The sequence below is a fragment of the Lepidochelys olivacea genome (genome assembly GCF_965140295.1).
Source record: "Lepidochelys olivacea isolate rLepOli2 genome assembly, chromosome: 9".
NCBI lineage: Eukaryota > Metazoa > Chordata > Testudines > Cheloniidae > Lepidochelys > Lepidochelys olivacea.
Window position 1 is genome coordinate 92,186,917 of NC_140419.1, and position 21,873 is coordinate 92,208,789.

Here is a 21,873-nt window from a genome sequence, read left to right on the forward strand (position 1 = left end):
TCTCGCACGGCTTGCTTTCCACCATAGACATCTCCATTCTCATACAACAAAGGAGGATATAGTCTGTTCTAATTCATCTATGGACCGATCTAAGAAAAAATAAATCGCCCAAGCAGCAGCATAATACTCTTGAGTGCTTCCCTAGAAGGTACAGAAATACAAAGTAACTTAAAAACCATAGACCCTACATTTAAATCGTTCCCTTGTTTGCCACGTTTACATTTAAATAGATGGTAGATGAAACAAGATGTGATGTGTGAATAACTGAAATCAGAGCTGAATGGGTTATAATACTTTGTGACCACCGTGTGCAAAAGTTTTTCACTGAAATGCTGATACCTGCTTTCTGATGGACTAGTGCCTTTTCATTGTTATTGTCCTTGTCAGTAAAGCTTTAAATTTATTCATGAAGCAAGCTGGAGCTCAGGTGGCAACAGCTAAATCCATTTAGCAGTAGGAATAAGAGGAAAGCCATTTTAATGTTCTCTTGCAGTGCTGCAGTACTTAGCAAACCCAAAGGATATTAATTACTCAGCATGCTCTGAGATGTAAAAGCATGAATTTATCAAGACAAATGCATTCAGAACTAGGCTAAGTCAACAGTAATTAATGTGATGCAAAAAGACAGAGAAAAGAAGGATTAGTGGACCTACCACATTAGAATAGCATATAGTTTAGGGGCATCATTGGGATGTTAAATGATAGGAGATAGCTAAGATGTCGTGAGGCATCCTTAATAAATATACCTTCTGTTTGTCAGGTATACTCTTTGAATATGGGTATGTCCAGAATTTATATTGCCTGGACAGAGTGAATGTTAAGTTGTATGTTTAGCAGGCACAACAGCAAATTTTATTTTTTAATATAAAAACCTTTACGATTTGAATGTACCTTTAGGAACAGAGTGGAGAGAGTGTGTGTGTTTTGCACAAACATTATCTAAGCCATTCCAATATTTTTATGATGTTTAGCAAACATAATCGTGAGTACATCCACAGATGAGTGGCAACTAGAGAGATGAATTGGTAGGCTCCACTTGACAAATTTAAGTGTAGCATGTATATTTATACCAAATCCATTAGAGCAGACAAATGGAAAATCCAGAGATGACTGCTCTGCAATTTCACAGTCACAGAATTCTGAGAAGGCTGTCGTCTTCTTCATTGTTGGTAATGGGTCAGATTTAAAAATCTCTAAAACCAAAGCAATCTAAGGGAACAAGTCCAGCCATGCTGTATTGAAAGTTGTTTTACATTGTCAGTGAGTAATGAGTAAAGCCAATGCCAATTCTTTATCTCTAGGATATGGCGATGATTTTGATGACTTCAGTTTAGCAGATGCACTTGATGACAGTCCAACCAAGCGACGTAAGTACAGTTTACAGGAAAAAGCAAATAGCGATTGTGTGTGTAACTACCTGTGTGGATTATACGCAGGTAAAAGATGAGGGGCTTACATGACCCAGTCATCTTTTCCTGGTCAGATCCAGTTTCCTTAATTGTCGACAGCTAAAATAAACATTCCTCCTGTAAAATTTGTTTCTAACCTCGTGTTTCTTAATGTTGTGATGCTGGTTAGCAAGTCACATTGATTTAGCATTCTGACAGCCTATTAGTATTGAATACATGCTTCTGTGTTCCTAATCACTTGTGTGGTCATTCATTCATTCCCATATTTGCCTGGAATGCATTGTGTAATGCTTTTCTCTTCCAGCAGGTGTGAGCACTATTTCTGAGATTGTGATGTTCTGACTCTTACCTTTCTCCATTCTCTGCTTGCCCTCCATGGGTACATGTACACTGCAATTAGAAGCCTGCAGCTGGCCTAGGCCAGCTGACTCAGGCTCATAGGCCTGTTTAATTGCAGTGTAGATATTCAAGCCCCGGCTGCAGCCCAAGCCTGAATGTCTACACTGCAATTAGGCAGCCCCATGAGCCAGAGCCCCCTCGGGCCAGCTGCAGATTTTTAATTGGTGTGTAGACATACCCCATGGTTGAGACTTTCACAAGACTCTCCCTCTTGCCTGTATTGTTTTGCTTTGACAGTTGATTCCAGGAGCATTTCAATGGCTAAATACCCTATTTGCAACCACAAAGCAAGCTCCTAGTTAATCCCTTCCTGAAACAACAGGGATTAGGAGATCCTCCCACTTATCTCCAAAGCACTACGGAGACTAGCCCCTCACCTCTTCCCTCCATGAGTGCCACATGGGTTCCTGCAGCCCTGTTAAATGTACATAGCTGTCCTGAGACCTGGGAGAGAAGACGGGTTAGGGGCCACAGCCAAGTGTTTTGGGGAGGGTGGATAGCCAACCAGTTCTGCAGCACCCAGATGTGCAGCAGGTGCAGATGCCCTCTTCCTCCTTTGCACACCTGGTTTGCCCTGAGGATTGGCCAGTCCCTCCTGAAGCTGACATATGCAGTGGGAAGCTGCAACCCTGCTCCCTTTCTGCCATGGCCCCATGATTTTCCCTTGAACAGTAAGTGGCCAGATGTATAATAAAGAATGTATAAATTACTTAATTATTTAATATTTATTATGGCTAGGTGACATTGCAGAGCCCAGCTGTTTAACACAGCCAGTTCTCAGGTACTCTGTTACACAGAATAGGCCTGGGGACAAATTCTGGTCAGTTTTTCACCCATGAACACTATGTGGCTGCATTTGTTGTAGAGAATTTATGAATGGCTGGAAGAAGCATTTTGCGCACACGATATGCTGTTCTCCTTTCCTGATTCTGCTTGTTCACAGAGTAGAGGTGTTCAGAAATATTCATACTGCCTTCAACCTCACATTTTTCTCTGCACCTGGCTGATTATTCCTAACCCCCTTTGCAACCTTCTGAATTCTGTCCAGATAATTCAGATAGACTTATCTCACAACGAACAGCATAAAGCACAGATTATTTTCCTTTGTAAGGATTCCAGGTAAAAATATGACCTCGCCCTTCCAAGTCAGTTGCGATGAAACAATGTGACATGACTGGCTCAGTTGCATTGGCATGTCCCATATCATGCTGCATAGTGTAAAGGAGTGTCCTGCCAATAGAGTCATTTCATTGCACAACTGTCCACCAGGCAATCTCTAGAGCTGTGGTCCCCAAACTTTTCAGGGTTGTGCCTTTCCACCCCCCGGCCCAGCCAGGGCCAGGAATGGGGCCATGGCTTATGCTGGGGAGATGCAGACAGTAGTAAGGGGTCTGAGGCTGGGGCTCACCACACCCCACCGAATGTTCCTCCGTGCCCCCCTAGGGGGATGTGCCCCACGGTTTGGGGACCTCTGCTGTAGAGGAGGATAGTGCTCATTGGGTATAATGAAAACTATTTTTCTAGAACATTGTCACAGGATCCAGGTCTCATTAATTGAAATAGATGATTAACGGCATAATATTACAAAAATGGAAGAGTAGACATATCCAGAATAGAGCAGCAGTATTCAGATTTATTTTAATTAACAGCCAAAGAAAGACTAGCTGATTGCTGTATAGAGCAATTATATGAATTCAAAGAAGTCTGGACCCTGTCTCTAGATACAGTTGGATAAAAAAAAGAAGTGTTAAGACGGCTCAAAGCATGAGAGGCCTCCATTCCACGTAACCCCTTTGCCTCTTTCCACGTCCGTCTTCCCCCCATCTCTCTTTCCCTCCTGGCTATTCATCCATGACTTCTCCTAGTCTATTACTGTGACCTCACCCTAACATGTTATGTCTGTGTGATATTGTCTGGTTTTGTGGTGTTTGGTCTTTGACAAGTTGTAAAATTGCCTAATTGCCTAATTCTGTTTGGTATCCAAATACTGCGTGTACCACAGGAAACATAAGTCATTTACTTTTTGTACTTTTCATTGTATGTTTCTTTATTAAAATCAATAAAAAATTAGTCACCAAAAAAAGCACCACTTTCACTCAAGCTTATGCAGCAGTGGGAGAGCACTATCCAGTGACAAGTTCTTACCCTATTTATACCATCTCTACAGAGCACTCCAATTGGGCTGCATTCAAAGTACTTTTACTAGCTTAGCACTCTAATATTCTTGATGTAGTTTCATGCTGTCATAAATATAAAGGGAAGGGTAAACCCCTTTGAAATCCCTCCTGGCCAGGGGAAAGCTCCTCTCACCTGTAAAGGGTTAAGAAGCTAAAGGTAACCTCGCTGGCACCTGACCAAAATGACCAATGAGGAGACAAGATACTTTCAAAAGCTGGGAGGAGGGAGAGAAACAAAGGGTCTGTGTCTGTCTGTATGCTGGGTCTTTGCCGGGGATAGACCAGGAATGGAGTCTTAGAACTTTTAGTAAGTAATCTAGCTAGGTATGTGTTAGATTATGATTTCTTTAAATGGCTGAGAAAAGAATTGTGCTGAATAGAATAACTATTTCTGTCTGTGTATCTTTTTTGTAACTTAAGGTTTTGCCTAGAGGGGTTCTCTATGTTTTTGAATCTAATTACCCTGTAAGATATCTACCATCCTGATTTTACAGGGGGGATTTCTTTATTTCTATTTACTTCTATTTTTTATTAAAAGTCTTCTTGTAAAAAACTGAATGCTTTTTCATTGTTCTCAGATCCAAGGGTTTGGGTCTGTGGTCACCTATGCAAATTGGTGAGGCTTTTTATCCAACATTTCCCAGGAAAGGGGGGGTGCAAGTGTTGGGAGGATTGTTCGTTGTTCTTAAGATCCAAGGGTCTGGGTCTGTAGTCACCTAGGCAAATTGGTGAGGCTTTTTACCAAACCTTGTCCAGGAAGTGGGGTGCAAGGTTTTGGGAAGTATTTTGGGGGAAGGACGCGTCCAAACAGCTCTTCCCCAGTAACCAGTATTAGTTTGGTGGTGGTAGCGGCCAGTCCAAGGACAACGGGTGGAATATTTTGTACCTTGGGGAAGTTTTGACCTAAGCTGGTAAAGATAAGCTTAGGAGGTTTTTCATGCAGGTCCCCACATCTGTACCCTAGAGTTCAGAGTGGGGGAGGAACCTTGACACATGCCATAGATCTTTTGTACACGAAAAAAAATCTGAACAGGCAAAGCTTCCTTCTGTAGATTAAGTTTTTCTTGGGATTCCAAATCCCGTTTAAAAATCCAGTGAGCCATTAGTACCATTGCTAATCAGGATCTAGGGAAAATAACCTATTTTAGTTATTTTTGCTGTATCTCATCATTAAGAGCAGATCACTTCTAAGAGGGGGGATCTTATCTAGCACTTGACAAGTCAAAGAAAACTCATTTATTATTTTTATGTTAAGGTATGGCTTAATATCTTTCATGGCTAGGTGACACTATTGCAGGAGCACAGTGTTTGACAGTGCTAATCCGTAGATACTATTTTACACAGAATAGACAGTTACACAGATTCTGGTCAGTGTTGCCCCAAAACAACTCTGGTATTCAGTGGAAGCACTTCTGATTTACCCAGAACAGACTCTGGACCATAGTCTTTGCCCTGATAAATAAATACAAGGAACCAATCACAGCGTGAAAGGCTGTTGTGTTCCTGATCCTGTCTGCTACAAGGACTTCTCATTTCTTCTCCACGCATTTATGGACATGTTAAGAAAATAAGTCCATATCTAATACCTTAACCAGCATAGATTATTGTACAGCCCTCAGAACACAACTGTGATGAGCCATATTCTCTCCTGGAATGGGTTTGTGTGGTTTCCACTGACCTCAGTAGCAACTGCCTGAATATACAAGAATGTATCCCATGATGTGCAGAAACTGTAGACCAAGTCCTCAGCTGATGTGAATAGTTTGCTCCTTTGAAGTGAATGGAGCTACACAGATACACACCAGCAGAGGATTTGGCCTACAGAGGAAAAGACCGCTCTACTTTTACCAGAGGTCTCCTTGAAACCCATCAAGATATCCAGAATTCAGGGGTCAGTTTTTTCCCCTTTCTGATCAGTGTTCCAGATGGAGCACTTGAAAAAAATCCCCAAGTCCTGAAAACATCTGTATTAGTCCAAGCCAAGGCAAGTTGTCAGATACAAGACTACTACAAAATCATGGCATTCCTATTAATGTGTTGCTTCCCATCACACACACATGCTTTAAAGCAGTGGTTCCCACATTATAGTCCTTAGACCACTGCTGATCCACATATTGGTGATTCAGAGGCAGCTAACTGCTCACATGGTGCTGCTTCTGCTAGTTTCCTGTAGCAATGTCACACTAAAGTCAGCTGAAAATACATCAAATATCTTCCTGTTATCACTGTGCCATCTAAACAATCACTCAAGTTGTCATTATGACTGAGCCTGATCTGGGTTAACTACATTCTCAGGGATGTCAAAAATCCACACCCCTGAGAAGCACAGTAAGATGACATAAATCCCTGTGTAGACAGCACTAGATCAACAGAAGAGTTCTTCCATTGACCTAGCTACTGCCTTTTGTGGAGGTGGATTACCTACTCCAACAAGAGAATCCATCCCATTGGCATAGGTAGGGTCTACCCTGAAGCACTCGAGCAGCACAGCTGTGCCACTGTAGTGTTTCAAGTGTAGACAAGCTCTGAGAAGAGGAGGGCAGGTGTTACACCCTGAGAATTGAAAGGGAGGTGGGTCCATGTGGTTGTGAATGGGATGTGATGTGCCCTGGTGACACCCCATTAAAGATGTGATCCAAGCTATGAAAAGATTTGAAATCCCTTGCTTTACAGCATAAAACAGATTTCAGGCTCTAGCAGGGCTTATTTTAGCTTCTGCTTTCTTGTACTGGAATTCACATGGGGAAGAAAAAATGCACATAATTTGAATGGGGCAATTTTCAGATCAGATACCCTGTAATCTGCCAGGGCTAGAAATGAATACTTCATCCCACTAGAAAGATGACGGATAATGAGGTATTAGACCAGTGATCACTGTAAAGTCTTATCACATACTGATCGAGGACTGAATGTAGCAAGCCCTGGACCTCTCCCCTGTGTGATTTTCTATCCCTGCAGACCTCTACACAATGACCCCTTAACACCTGCTGCAGGAGAACACTGCTCCAGCCTACAGACTAAACGCTGAGACCTGGAGTGCTGTGGTTCTGGTAGAAGGGAGCAAACCTCCCAAAATCCCAGGGCTATTAAGTCAAGACATATCTTGAACTGTGTCCTTGGATTTGAACAGATCAAGCAGCAGAAAGCAAGCACCTGAAAGCGGCTAGCTGACTTAAATCATGACACACCATTGGAAATATTGCCAGATCAGAGGCAGAAATTAATAGGAACAGGGTAACCACATCTTTTGTTCATATTTTATTCATACTCAAGGTAACATGGCCCATTACTACTAACAGATATCATCAGTGGCTTACAGTATTAACCTCCCCCCACCACCACCCACACACACACACACTTTGGCATCTTGCCACAATATTGACAGTATCAGGAGTTGTGATATTTTCATTGACCAGATATTTCATTGACCAGAAATCAATGAAAGATAAATTCTTTCCTTAAAACATAACCATCTGTTACTTGATGTGGTATGGTGCACTGTAGATCTTCTAATGTCATTGATTTGAGAGACCCAAGCAGGTGAGAATAAAACTTAGGGCCCCTCCATCTTCTCAGGATGATTATTTGCTTTATGTGCTGAATGAGTCCTGTTGTGTTAGCAGTTGTTTTGCTGAGTCTGTTTGAAGTACATAGTTTGACAGGGAGGGGAGTCAAATTCTGCTCTGTCACACTGGACAGCCGCATGCATTAGGGTAATTGAGGGCAGAATTTGACTGTGTGTGCAGTGCCATCATTGGTGTGAGCAGCACGTGGGCCCCGATCTTGCACAGGTGCTTAACTGTACATAGTCCAGTTGATTTCAATGGGATTACTCACATGCTTAGAGTTAAGCACCTGCATGAAGTTTTGCAGGATCAGGCCTGTGAGTTCTGCAAATGAAGTATAAAAGAGTGAATACAATGGTTTTCAATTCATACCATGATTTAATTGATGTTGAAAAGCATGTGGTTTAAGCATCCTGTAATCTTCCACGTCACATATGGAGTATAAGCATTCTGTGATGAATAAGCCCTTCTGGTTTATTTCTAAATCATAGTTGACAAATTTCCAGGTGACACTAGTAACTGAGTTTTTTTCTCTTTTAAATCACAGCTCCTCCCACATTGCCCAAAAAGCCATCAGGCAGAACAGGTGAGGATCCTTATTGATTTATCATTCAGAGTAATGGGTTGTTTCTCTTGAAAACATTTATGGTGAGCAATGAGTTATTCTCTTACTGTGAAGAACTGGGAAACTTCTGGTTTACTGTTAAGAGAGAACGTGGCTCAGTTTCCCCATACCTCATACTGGCACATGTACATCCATCCACCCACCCATCCTGGGAATGAAGGCATTAATTTCTTTCTTGAAACAAGACAATCGGTGGAGTTAAGGTGAGAAAGTCACCTAAAGCATGAATGAATTATCAAAAACTAAAATTACTATAGGAGTAATTAATGCAAATCTGTAGACAGTTAAATAGGTGTGCGGAAGTACTGCTCCCTGGGGGAAATTGCATATACTGGTTTTGCCTGGGATCAAGAAGCCCTGAAAACCAAGAATTGAGAGTGGTATGAAGTGGTCTGTCTGATATAGGGCAGTGTCACTCATCTGAAGCAAGAACCAACAGGACATAGTAACCAAGAGGGACGGATGCTCCTGAAAGGGTTTGAAGGACTTTGAAACCTACCAGGAGCTCTATGTAGAAGATGGGGACACCTGGTAAGACAGGCACACATAAGCTGTTCATGGTTTCCAAGATAGAGAAAACCTATAATTCTTTTGGCTCTGACTAAATCCTTTGCCTATGAAGGCTGGCTGGTCACTGGTGAGCCGTATCATAGCTTCTGGGAACGGAAGGTGCTGAGCTAAATTTGGACTTGCTAAGGTGTACACAGCTTCAGGAGGAAATTGCAGCATAAATCCAGTGTCTGAAAAGAGAAGAATGCCTGTTCCTACCCAAAGAAAGGTGATGGCTAAAGGCCTGAGACCTGAATGGGGCATCCACAAAGAGGCCATGAAGGGATCAGCAGTACAGTTACTTTGGGATCTGTGACATATATGGTAGTAGAAGTGGGATCAAGGACAGTGGTGAATTTCCAGTAAGCGCCAACAGCCCCGACAGCAAGTACTGTTGAAGAAAAAAGCACAGAGTGTCCCATAGCCTATTTAGGATAGGAATAGGGAGAGACAAATAGAAAAGGTTAGGTGTGAACAGTTGAAGAAAGGTCAGCTGGTTGAGACATGCAGAAGGACACAGCTAAACTCTCAGGAGCAGGTCAACTAGCTGTGCCTTAGAAGACCAGAAAAGGAGTTATGATCCAGGACTATCAGGGACACCCAGGTCACTGACAGAGTCCAGCAGGCCCAGGAAGTCGTGGAGACACCACTGTAGTTGGAATAAGGCAAGACAAAAGTTTAGACAGAGTCTCAGAACCCAGGTCAGATGACTCAGGCACAAGGGGCTCAGCCTGCCGGGCTGAAAAATCGCAGCATACACATTCAAGATAGGGCTAGAGCCTCAGTTTGAGACCCACCCCACTTGCGTGGTTCCAGAGCTGGGGCTGCAGCCTGACCGCAAACATCTGTACTGCAATTTTCATCTCCACAGTCGAAGCCAGAGGCACCGGAGCTGGGCCAGCCGCAGCCATGCCCCTGTTTTTTTTTATTGCAGTAGAGACGTACCCCAACGTCTTATCTTATTTTAGATAAGAAGTTGACATGAATTTATTTTTAAATGCTCTTGAAATTGGGTGTGAATTGAACATGGTGACGAAGGAAGTTTTTGGGAATTCAGAAAAAAAAAAAAGAGGGTATGAACTGTGCTGATATTGCAACCCAAATTAGGATGTATATAAGAAAACGGGAGCTAGTTGGGGGAATTAGCACAGATAGTGAAGCTTATGAGTTAATGAGTTTGGAACAGTTCTATAAACTCTGCTCCCTGGATGTGAAATCATGGTTAACAGACAAAAATCCTAGGGAAGTATGTGTAGGTGAGAAACTGGCTGATCATGTGACTAGATGGCTTGGGTTTAATTAAAAAAAAAAAATCTAACAGGGAGGGAATGGGACCAGGGAAAAGGGGTCAGGGTCAAGCAGCAATCCACCCCCACCTGGGAGACCTCCTCGAGTGAGAGGAAGGCCACCTCAGAAGGACCCCAAGGTGAGTGGGGAAAAGCATTGAGTCACCTCCTCCAGGATTGCCCAATGCACCCAGTGAGGCCCTGGAAAAGCCACTGGTAGCTAAACCTTGCAGATAACTGTGTGGCTGAGGGCTTGTCTACATGGCCCTGCAGTGAGCCTACGGGGATGTGAATTGCTAATGCACTGAAGCCTTGCACAGATCCTGCGAGCATGAACTAAAGGTACCGAGTTCACGTTAATATAGTCCTGTTTCAGACAAGCCCCTTGAGGGAAGGAGTCACACAGAGTCCTATTCTCCTCGGTGCAGATCCGTTGGGTTCCCAGTGGGAGCGAAACTTGGTGGGAGTTAATGGAGAGACATTGACGGGATGGAGAGATTCTGGAACAGAGAGCATAGCGGTTAAACCCTGTGTAGCAAAACCGCATCACAGGCTGAAAGGGTGACCATTCCTGGTGTGAAGCCCTTTGCACTGCCTGCAGCCCAGATTTCGGTGCAGACACAGGAAGGGGCAGGAGTGCTGTTGGTTGGGATCCTGAATGAAACACCTTTTGACGTACTTCTTGGTTAGAACCCATCCAGCTTTCTCCTGGGATGGTAGAGTGTCTGAATCCGACCCGTACAATTCACTAGGAATGTACATAAGAATGTGTATGAAATGATCAGCCAGAATGCAAACAGAGTAGCTGACAGGGAGAAGGGTGGGCGTGGTGGGGGTTAGTCACCTTCCTCCTGCCTATAACAAAGGGAAAGCAGGGTTAAGCTCAGGTTCCCAGTGTATGAAAACAGATACCTGGAGGAGACGAGGCCACCACCCACTCCCACTAAGAGGCGAGTCTTACTGAGTGCCTGAGTCCTGTCCCCCAGGCTAGGGAGGGAGGGTAGCCCTTTGCCTGCCCACACCAAGGAAGTTGAGGCAGCGCAGAGCATGGTTGTGACTGAGTCCCCAGCTGCAAGAAGGGAAACTGAGGCAGTTAAGGAGCAGCTCCAAAGCAATGATACCAACTCCAGGATGGGAAGCACCCAAGTAAAGCACACCACAGCTGCTTGGGAGATTGCAGAGGTGACTACAGTCAGGAAGGGGGGAAGCAAGTTATTCTCTCCCATCTGTAACCCCCTGATGGGCTGTGAGAATGTGAATGACTGAACAGGATGGGAGAGGAATCGCCACCCACCTAGTCTCTGCATTTGGCAAACTAAAGGCAAACCTAGTGGGGCATGGGGTCAGGCTCTGCCTTCTCCCCCACAGAGAGCTGGAGGTGATGCCATGGGGTCCGGAGTCCCTGTCCCACAGGGAGGTTGGGCATAGAAAGGAATTTGGCTCTGGGGAGGGTTGAAGATTCTGGCTTGCGAAAAGTTTGGGGTCCCTCAGTGGCTAAAAGCATTGCATGGTTAAAAAGCAGCTTTGCGAGGAGCCAGGCCTATCTGACCAGGGAGTTACTTCCTATAATTCCCCAGTGGGGGAACCTCCAAGGCACCACCAGGGCAGCCAACCCCTTGAGGAACAAAGGATTGCCATCCTCAGTTCATAGACGCCAGATGAGAGGTGGGAGTGGAAGTTCTGGGATGACAGGAGTAAGCATGAGCAAATGAGAGCTCTCCCTAGAAATGCACCTAGGAGATTCTGAAGGCGAAAAATAGATGGGTTGGATGTCAAATGGCTCTGTACTGCTTAATGGCCTGTACGTCAGGCGTAACGAGTAAAGCCAATACCACTTCTTTGTCTGTAGGATATGGGGATGGTTTGGATGATTTCAGTTTGTCAGATGCACTGGATGACCTTCCCACCAAGCGACGTAAGTAACGTTTTGACAGGAAAATCACGATGAGTGGGAGGTGGTCAAAATGTCAGATACTATGATTCTTCATTTTGTCCAAGACTGGTGTGTCCATGATTTAATAAACTCAGATGCAGCTCCTGCACAACAGGGCTGGGCCAGCTTCCCACTCTGGGCATGGTGACCTGGCACACAGGGGTCACAGCACCATTCAGGTTTGGCCAACCTGCTCTTCTGTCATTAGGGTGAAGGGGTGGCCAGGCCAAATTTGAGTGAGTGTTGCGGAGAGCCCATATACCAGGTCACACCACCACTCACTCAGATATGGCCTGGCGGCTGGCTCCCCTCTTCCCCTTCCCTGCATGCCATGACAGAGGGGTGCCCAGGCCAAACCTGAGTGACACCACGACCTCACGATTCCTGGAGTGGAGAGCCAGGCTTAGCCCTGTGGGACAGGAGCCGGCTTTGCAGGATGGCACGGGGTGGGCTTACTGTTAGCAGTTGATCTGCCTAGTCTCTGTTTGAAGTACATGGTTTGACAGGGGATCAAATTCCGCTCTCTGCTACAGTGGACAGCAGCATGCATTAGGGTAATTGAGGGCAGAATTTGACTGTGTGCATGCAATGCTATCATTGGTGTGAACAGCACGTGGGCCCCAATCTTGTACAGGTGCTTAACTGTACATAGTCCAGTTGATTTCAGTGGGATTACTCACATGCTTAGAGTTAAGCACCTGCATGAATTTTTGCAGGATCAGAGCCTGAGTGAGGTCTGCAAATGAAGTATAAAAGAGAGCTAAAACAATGGTTTTCAGTTCATACCATGATTTAATTAATGTTGAAAAGCACGTGGTTTAAGCATCCTGTAATCTTCCACATCACACATGGGGCATAAGGATCCTGTGATGAATAAGCTCTTGTAGTTTATTTCTAAGTTATAGTTGACAAATTTCCAAGTAACCCTAGTAACTAAGTTTTTCCCCTCTTTCTTTTAAATCACAGCTCCTCCCAAGTTGCCCAAAAAGCCATCGGGCAGAACAGGTGAGGATCCTTATTGATTTATCATTCAAACAAAATAATGAATACATTCATGTTAACCAATGGGTTAATTCGCTGCTGTGGAGAACTAGGAAACCTCAGATTTATTTTTTATGAAAGAATACGTGACTCAGTTTCCCCATACCTTGTACCGCTCTCTGGGTGAAATTGCATATACTTAAGTGGATTCAAGGGGCCTAGCAAGCAAAGAACTGAGAGTGGTAGGAGGTAGCTGGTCTTACATAGAGGCGGGTCAAACCAGGAACTGACAGGGGCTCCAGGTGGAAGATGGAGGTTATCTGGTAAGCCATGTGAATAAGCTGTTTGTTTTTAAGGTATGTTTTCTCTGTATTGCTGTTGGTTCTGAATAAGTCCTTTGCTTTATGAGGGCTGGCTGGTTGCTGGGCACCCGCTTCTAGTCTCTGCAGGAGAACAGGACTGTAGGTGCTGCCCTAAGTTCAGGCTTGCTAAGGGCATGGCTACACTGGAAACTTCCAAGCGCTGTCGCGGGAACGCTCCCGTGGCAGCGCTTTGAAGCGTGAGTGTGGTCGCGCATGAGCGCTGGGAGAGAGCCCTCCCAGCGCTCCTGGTCATCCACCTCTACGAGGGGATTAGCTCAGAGCGCTGGCAGCACGGCTCCCAGTGCTCGGAGCCTGTCTACACTAGCACTTTAAAGTGCTCAGACTTGCTGCGCTCATGGGGGTGATTTTTCACACCTCTGAGCCAGCAAGTTAGAGCGCTCTAAAAGGTAAGTGTAGACAAGCCCTTAGATGATCAGAGGGAGCAGCAGGAGGAAATTGCAGCCGAAATCCTCAATCTGGAGGGAAAGAGACAGACCTGTTCCTGTCTCAGGCTGGAGGCCTGATACCTGAGTCCCCCTCAAGCAAGCCAGGAAGGGGGTCAGAGTTGCAGTTACCACAGGAACTGTGCACATGCAAGAGATGTGCCCCAAGCCCTGTGCACATGACAGGAACTACCATGTTCAGAGGCTTCAGTGACTTGTTACATTAACACATCAAGACTACAATTACCAAGGGTTTAGAAGAGCTGTGCTAGCAGGACGCGATTATGTTATTTGTGTTCTCTTAGCACCTGCAAGCCCTAGTCCTGGCCCAGGACCCCACAGTGTGTGGTGCTGCACAAACACAGAACATGCAAGCTCTTTGGGCAGGGACTGTGTAACGTACAGTGCAATAGATGCCATTTTTCAAAACTGTTCTAAGCTTTTTTGAAATCTGCTTCTGTAGCACAGGATGGACGTGTGGGTAAGGCCCTGGGTTGGGACTCAGGAAATCTAGGTTCAGTTCCCAGCCCTTCTGCTGATTCCTTTGTGACCTTGGGCAAGTCTCTCAACTGTTTTGTGCCTTTGTTTCCACAGTAATAATGCCCTACTGCCTCATATGTTCCCTGCTCGAAGAATGACAGCCGCTTTCTTTCCTTCCGTGTGTAAACACAACAAACTATTCTCAGTTTCATTTTTCTTGTACGTGTTTCTGATTATCCCTGACACAGGAAATCTCTGTTGAAACAGTGTAGTTCTAACTAGCTGTGAGGAGACACTTCCCCCACTCTGTGCCTTTTCAAAAGCCCTTGCTGATTAGATACAGACACCTTTGAGCATCTGCTCAGGACCCATTTGAGGGAACTTGCTTGGTTTCATAATGAAGTGAAAGTTTTACCATCTGCAATTTCTCCAGCTCAATTCCAGCCAAATGTCAGCTGAAATGTAGACAGGCCAGTTGAGTAACAGCTCAGCCCGTCAGCTTGAAATAAACTGCAGCAAGCGAGAGAGCTCCAGAAACGAACACACTCACTAGCCAAAGCAAACCCAACCTAACCCTTTGGCCAATATGGCTTTCATTAGGAATGCCAGGAAGACCCAGGTGGAAACAATGTCATGTAACATCTGCTGAGTGTTAACTATATTTCTGAGCTTCAAGAACAACTCCAGCAGAATAAAGAGATTAAACTTTGTGATGGGGGACATCAAAACTATCGGAATGAAAAATTGTGAGCCAGATCCTTCCCTCCATTCTGGTGGTGCAAAGGAATGGGAAAGCTAGCGTAACTGGCCATCTAGTGGTTCCCCCAGGATGAGGGAATCGCAGGAAAGCAACATAGCTGGCTCCTATGTCCCCCTGTGGAACGGGTATCTTGGGGTGTGGTCTGAGCTCTGGCAAGCCTTGGAAGCCCAGACAGACTTCTGGCAGCCATAGCCCCTGACACTGCTCTAAGATATATCAGGGTCAGGGCTAGCACAGAACCTGTGGAGGATCAGGAAGCCAGAAGCCATTGCTCCTGCTCAGTTTCATTCTCCTCTATTCAAAATAAAGGAGGAACAAAAAGCCAGAAGAGAACTACACCATAAGCTAGTACCCAACAAAAGCCAACCACTGCGTAGAGGGGAACAATTCAGCTGCATTTAACTGTTCGTGAACAAAGAGATATACAGGGAGAACAAGATTATTTGAGCATAAGCTTTCGTGAGCTACAGCTCACTTCATCGGATGCACAAGGCGTGTATTAATGGGAAATGGGAGGAGAAGGTTCAGAAGCTCACAATAGCCAGCTCAGATCTACAGTGATAGGCACCTTACAAGAACCTAGATAGACAGTTATCACTGGTCCCTGCCTATGATCCAGCACCAGTCCTGGCATGCATAATAAATCGCCATGCATGATCCAGAAATGTCACACCATGTTCCATTTTTCAAAGTCAGTAAGTTTTCCACATTAGAAAAAGACACCATGGTATGAAATCCTGGCCCCATTGAAGTAAATGGCAAAAGTTCCATTAATTTTAATGTGGCTAGGATTTGACCCCATAAATCCGCGTGTTTTTGGTCAGTGGATGCAGGTGCAGGGTTGGTAGTAAGGAGCAGTCTGCCAACTTTATTTTCATATGTGGCAGGGAACTGCTAGTTGCATGGTAGGATTTGCGCTTAGCAGACTGACTAGCATTCAGCTGACAGTTCACATCTGGCTTTCCCATACAGTGCACTTCTGTAAATAGCAATTGCACTGTAGATAAGAACTATGAACACTGGGATTCAGCCAGCTGTATATCTCAACATGCCTTTAACATGCGGACACGGGGTGCTTGCTCTGGATTCAGTCCCTGGTGAGAGAAGTCTAATTCAAGATGCCTTGCTGAGAACTTGAACTCGTCTCCTTTGCCCCAGAACATTTTTTAAAAAGTATTCTTATTCAGTTGGTGTCATTTCTTGTTCTGACCTGAGTCTTTCCAGTTTCCATGTCTAGCTTCCGCATGCTTTTCCTGCTGTGAAATCGCTCACACAGCCAAGGTTCTTAGCACTGTTCCAGAAGCTAGATGGGCATTTACAACTAATTCCCTTTAGTGAGCTCTGCCCTTCAGAGATTCCCTCAGAACACAGCCTGGCAGATGTGCCAAGGCACTTCATGTTCTTGGGCAGCCCTCCCTTTAAAGTGCCATTTCCATTCTCCGGCTTGTCCTGTGCTCTGAGCTTTCTCTAGTGGATTAGATTCTGAAATCCCTTTCTGTCCTCACTCCAATTTGATAACATGTAACTTGCTCAACCCTAGAAGGGGCGGGGGACGGGACAACACACACACACACCACATTTCTGGCTCTAATGAGCAAGATGGCTCTGTTCTAAAGAAAGCCCTTTTCTGGGAAAGCATGCAATTAAGTTATTCCTTGTATTGCATTTCCAGTATTGCCTTGACAACTGCAAGCATTTTCCTTAACACTTCTCACAGCATTGTGTGTCCATTGTAAGAGACCATCGGTGGGAGGAAGGGGACAACCCTCCCCCCATTGCAGTACAATGGGTCCAGGACGCACAAAAGGTCCAGATCTAGGAGATAAGGTGGCAAATTAGGTTGTAGTCAGTTTAATCTGAAAGTTTTGCAATGGGATTGTATTCTAACAAGCAGAGCTCTGGGGTATCTAGACACCTTTTCTCAGTTGACCTATTGTGAATCTTTGTATCTTACTGATTAAGACACACTGATCTCTATGTACAATCTCTCTGTGTGAGAAATGACAAGGCAGCCATGAGCCCATGTTTCCCAGCAGGCACTACAGGTAATTGTTCTAATGCTGCTAATGCTGCCTTTAAGAAAGGGAATTAAGACTGCAGAGCTCCTGGGAGGTTGGCCACAGGAGTGGGCCACATGTGAGCTCAGGGCCATTGATAAGGTTCTGCAGATAATAGACCTGCACAGTGTAGGCACTTCACGTTGATGTTGAATGGTGCAGTCACAGAAAGCTTTTCAACAGCAGAGACATGCTGACAGAATCATGCTGTTTACACAATGGTGAGATTTGTTTTTTCCCTTTAAAAATAGGGGACTTCGATTTATCTGACTACTTTGACACCCCACTGGAGACTACAACAAAACCAGGAAAGGCAACCACTAAACCCTATCCAAAGAAGCCAGGTAATACCGCATTCCCTGAGGCACTGTAGGAATGCATACAGACCATCCCACTGCTCAAGATTCCTCTCTGGGGTGTGAATGAAGGAAACTGCTTGTCAGTGTAACCATAAGAAGCATTGCCTAGTGTTTTGAGCACAGGACTCAGAGCAAGGAGACCTGGCTCGCACAAACACTTATTGTGTTATCACTTAATCTGTAAAATGCTGGCATTAGAGTCCTACCTAGAAGGGGGATGGAGACTTAGTTTTAGTGTCCGTACAGTGCTTTGGGGCCATGACTGAGTCCTTTCTGGCTATTAAAACACCCTTACAAGAGAGATTTAGTAATGCACAATATTAACCATTGGATAATCTTTTTAACTAAGTGTGGTAGTCCCTCCTCATTGGGCAGAAGATAATGGATATTCCAGCACTGAATGCAACTCACATTGGAATCTAATCTCTACTGATGGAGTGCCCATATACTATAATCATCATCATTATACTCTGGGTGACAAAAGTGCACAGTACAGTAACTCCTCACTTAAAGTCGTCCCGGTTAACATTGTTACGTTGCTGATCAATTAGAGAACACACTCATTTAAAGTTGTGCAATGCTCCCTTATAACGTTGTTTGGCAGCCGCCTGCTTTGTCCACTGCTTGCAGAAAAAGCAGCCCGTTGGAGCTAGCTGGTGGGGGCTTGGAACCAGGGTGGACCGGCAGCCCTCCTATCAGCTCCCTGCTCCCCTAAGTTCCCTGTGGGGCAGCCGTCCAGCAGGCTATCAATTGCTGGGCAGTTCAGCTGTCCCTCTCCCCTCTGCCGTGTGCTGCTCCTGCCCTCTGCCTTGGAGCTGCTCCCCGAGCCTCCTGCTTGTTGTGCAGCTGGGGTGGTGGTGGGGGGGGGAGAAGAAGGGTGCTAATGTCAGGATGTTCCCCTCCCCCCTGTCCCCCGTTTATCCCATCTCCATAGAGCGGGGTGGGAGGGACACGACAGGGCTCAGGACGGAGGGAGCTTGCTGGCAGCAGTTGCTGTCTCAACTTGCTGATCTACTTAAAAGGGCAGTGTACTTAGAGTGGCATGAGCATACTTAAAGGGGCAATGCGCATGTCTCTCTCACACACACACACACGGTGTATGTCTCTGTCTCTCTCTGCCATGCTGTCTCCCCTCCCTCCATTCTTGCTGCCTTGTAGAGTGTGAGGCTATATTAACAATGTGTTAACCCTTGAGGGCTCAGCTGAGTTCATCATTTAGCAGAAAGGCATTCCCTGGGAAATATCCCACCTTCTGACTCTGCCACCTCAACCAAGCTTCACAATCATCATTGCTGTGTACAGTATTAAATTGTTAATTATATATATATATATATATATACACACACACACACACACACACACACACACACACACACACAGAGTATAAGTTTTAAATAAATAAAATATAGTCTTTTGTCTGGCAAAAATTTTTTCCCTGGAACCTAACCCTCCCCTATTTACATTAATTCTTATGGGGAAATGGGATTCTCTTAACATTGTTTTGCTTAAAGTAGCATTTTTCCGGAACATAACTACAACGTTAAGTGAGGAGTTACTGAATTGCTAATGAGCCAAACTAGAACTAGCCAAACTCCTCTGGAGTTTAAAATGAGCCTCCCTTACCCATTCCCAGAATTCATAGAAGGAGTGATGTATGCAACAACAACAGTCCTGTGATACTCAGCAGTGTCCTCAGACCTTAGCAATTACAGCCATCATGGCATGTGTTCTAATAGACATACGTACCAGTGTGTTCTGTGCACATGGGCACTTGAAGGTAGCTCCGCAGAACGGATTGCAGGGAGGAGTGTCTGCTAATCTCAAGTGAGCAAACCCCAGAGCACTAGAGCTAAGGGAGGGTCCTAACTTTGTAGCACAGGCCCATGGTTTGTACTAGCACCCCTCTCCCCCAGTCTGATGTGCTGGAGCTACAAAGGCCTGCTAGGTGGTGGGCTTTTGTAATGTAACTTTGTTGTGGTCTTGTTCCTTCAGATGATATTAGTTTATGGGATGTGATCCACACCACCACAACCAAGAAGCCAAAAACCACCAAGGCCCCACCCAAAAAGAATCCAGGTAAGTGCTAGTTCTTGAGTGGTACATGGGGCATCAAGAGCTAGCTCCAAAGGAGGAGAAGCTAGCAGTGCACAAACTGGAGAAATGGTGGAAGCCACAACCTCTCCCAGCAATCACCTTCCGCCTCACTTATACCCAGCCCCTTTTATTTTCATCCTACTTTTATTTTGTTCATTCAATAGTCCTGGAAAGTAGGGGGTCTGGTGTATCCACCTTTACCCCATGGACACTCTGAGCTGGTCCTGGCTGGGTAGCTCAAGCAGCACTTCTCTGGTAGCACCAGCTACTTTGGAAGAGTTACTTTGCGTTTTAAAACAAAACTAACAAATTGTATATAGCCCTGACTGCTGTGAAGAAAACATTCCAGCCGTAAAGCAATGAAGTGCTGTTTCAGGTGCCCCACTGAAGTCAGTGGAGACGTCAGTGGAGTTGTACCTGGTTACTCCAGCAGTGAATTTAGTTTCAAGATTCTAGACAGATAATCTGAAACATTATTGTCGCTGAGACTTTCTCCCATGCGTTTCAATGAGGTGTTGACTCTGGAACCTAATGGACACCAAGCACTATTTCTTAGCTAATCATTTTGCCAGGCGATGTGGGCAGAGTTTTGGTGATTTTAAATCTTGCTCTGCTTTGAGAGAACAATCTTACTTTCCCGCCAGTGAAAGAGTCAAGAAATTCAATTAGCTCAGTTACATTTGTGCAGTAGTCATTTAATAAACACAGTAAGAGGCTGTTCTCTGTTTAAACTTAAATTCTCAGGATATACAGCAGTGTGTTTTCCCCCATTACTGACTATTTCAGTCAGAAAAGGTGCATCTCAGAAAATACTTCCTTTCCCTTTAAGATTCCCCCCTCCACCTTATTTCCACACTCTGAACACATAGAATTGTCTATTTCGTTCTGCCCTTTTCTCTCCTGCTTGATTTATATGATTTCCTGGCATTTGATCCACTATGCAAGACAATTTCTGCAAGAAGAACATGACATTTATCACAACACCAGCATGAGAGCACAAAACCAAATGAATTGCAAATATCTCCCATGATAGAGTGACCAGACAGCAAGTGTGAAAAATCGGGACAGGGGGTAGGGAGTAACAGGAGCCTATATAAGATACAGTCCCAAATATCGGAACTGTCCCTATAAAATCGGGACATCTGGTCACCCTATCCCATGATATTATATGATTAAACTGAAAAAAAAAAAAAAAAAGTCAGTTACTTCATCTTTCCCGTTGACACTGTCTGACAGGGTTGAGGATTTTCTTTCTTAAGAACCTTTGTCAGAACTAAGGGATTAGATCAAGGAGTGTTGAATTAAGTACCTTGGAACGCTTGGTCCAAGATAGTAACCACTATGGTATTTTATAGCAAAGGATCCTGCGGACTTTGACTTATCCGATGCACTAGATGATCAGAATGATGGGAAAGGCGGTGGGAAACCAAATGTAAAACCTGGTGAAGGTATGTAGATTAACTTTCTTACTCTGCTCTAGATCCTGCAGCGTAAAGCTGTTTATCCTTTTTCTTATGACTCGGGGGAATGCAAAACACAGTGGGGAAGAACAGAATAGACCCCCTGGGATGGCACCTCCCTTTCAGATGATTACGGTGGAGCCTGTGCTGATTTACATTAGATGAAGAACCCTTCCCATCCCTCCATCAAGTCACTATGTAGTTTTCATTGTTTAGTGCATCCTTTCATTTAAGCAATGAATTGCTGCAAATGACAAAGGCGGAGGAAGTGGAGAGATTTAAAGCTGCAAGAGCTGGAGATTGACTTTTTCAAAGCAGTAGTTTTTCCTCTAGCCTCATGTAAATTTATGGCATTTCCCTGACATTCCCTTAAACATGACAGGCCAAGTTATTCCCTTGGATAGAGTATACAAACTCGCCCTCCCCCTCTTTAGAATGGCACACACATACCTGAAGACCAAATAGGGCTCTGCAAATTCAGGTCTTTCTCCACTGAAGTCAATGGATCAAGTCCATAACAAAGGATCAAGCCCATAACAGAGGAAACATCTGTTATTGCAGAGTTAATTAAAGGGAGATAATATATTTTGTATTAAAGGACTTGCCTAGTTTTTCATTGGCTATTTACACATTTACGTATTTGTCCCCTTGTTTTATTTCTTATTTTCCCTCTGACTCATGAGCTCCTGGCAGGTCTGCTATGTTGTCTCTACCTGATAGTTTATTGGCTGAATGGTACATGCTCTTGTGACTCTTCGTCATTACCAAGACACAGAAATCCAGAGCAGTCTTAATTCCCAGCCCAATGTAGAATATGGGCTGGACTTAACTGGGATGGGAGGCCTCTTTCCATTCCCAAAATATTACAGGTGGAGACTCATTTGTCTGCAGTTATTGTTCCTTGAGCACCAATCTAGAAAAGACTTGCACAGC

General features: G+C 44.7%; 1 protein-coding gene across 3 annotated transcripts in view; it reads left to right on the plus strand.

The window, feature by feature from the left end:
• Positions 1–21,873, plus strand: part of CD99L2 (CD99 molecule like 2) — an 85,926-nt gene that overhangs the window by 43,654 nt on the left and 20,399 nt on the right. For 2 of the 3 annotated variants that reach the window (XM_084638541.1, XM_084638542.1), the window contains exons 2-8: positions 1,302–1,367; positions 8,099–8,137; positions 11,861–11,926; positions 12,911–12,949; positions 17,279–17,371; positions 19,379–19,462; positions 20,836–20,928. In XM_084638541.1, the coding sequence (XP_084494667.1) occupies positions 1,302–1,367; positions 8,099–8,137; positions 11,861–11,926; positions 12,911–12,949; positions 17,279–17,371; positions 19,379–19,462; positions 20,836–20,928 (480 nt within the window). The remainder of the gene's footprint in view (positions 1–1,301; positions 1,368–8,098; positions 8,138–11,860; positions 11,927–12,910; positions 12,950–17,278; positions 17,372–19,378; positions 19,463–20,835; positions 20,929–21,873) is intronic. The other variant, XM_084638543.1, reaches the window with a different exon arrangement.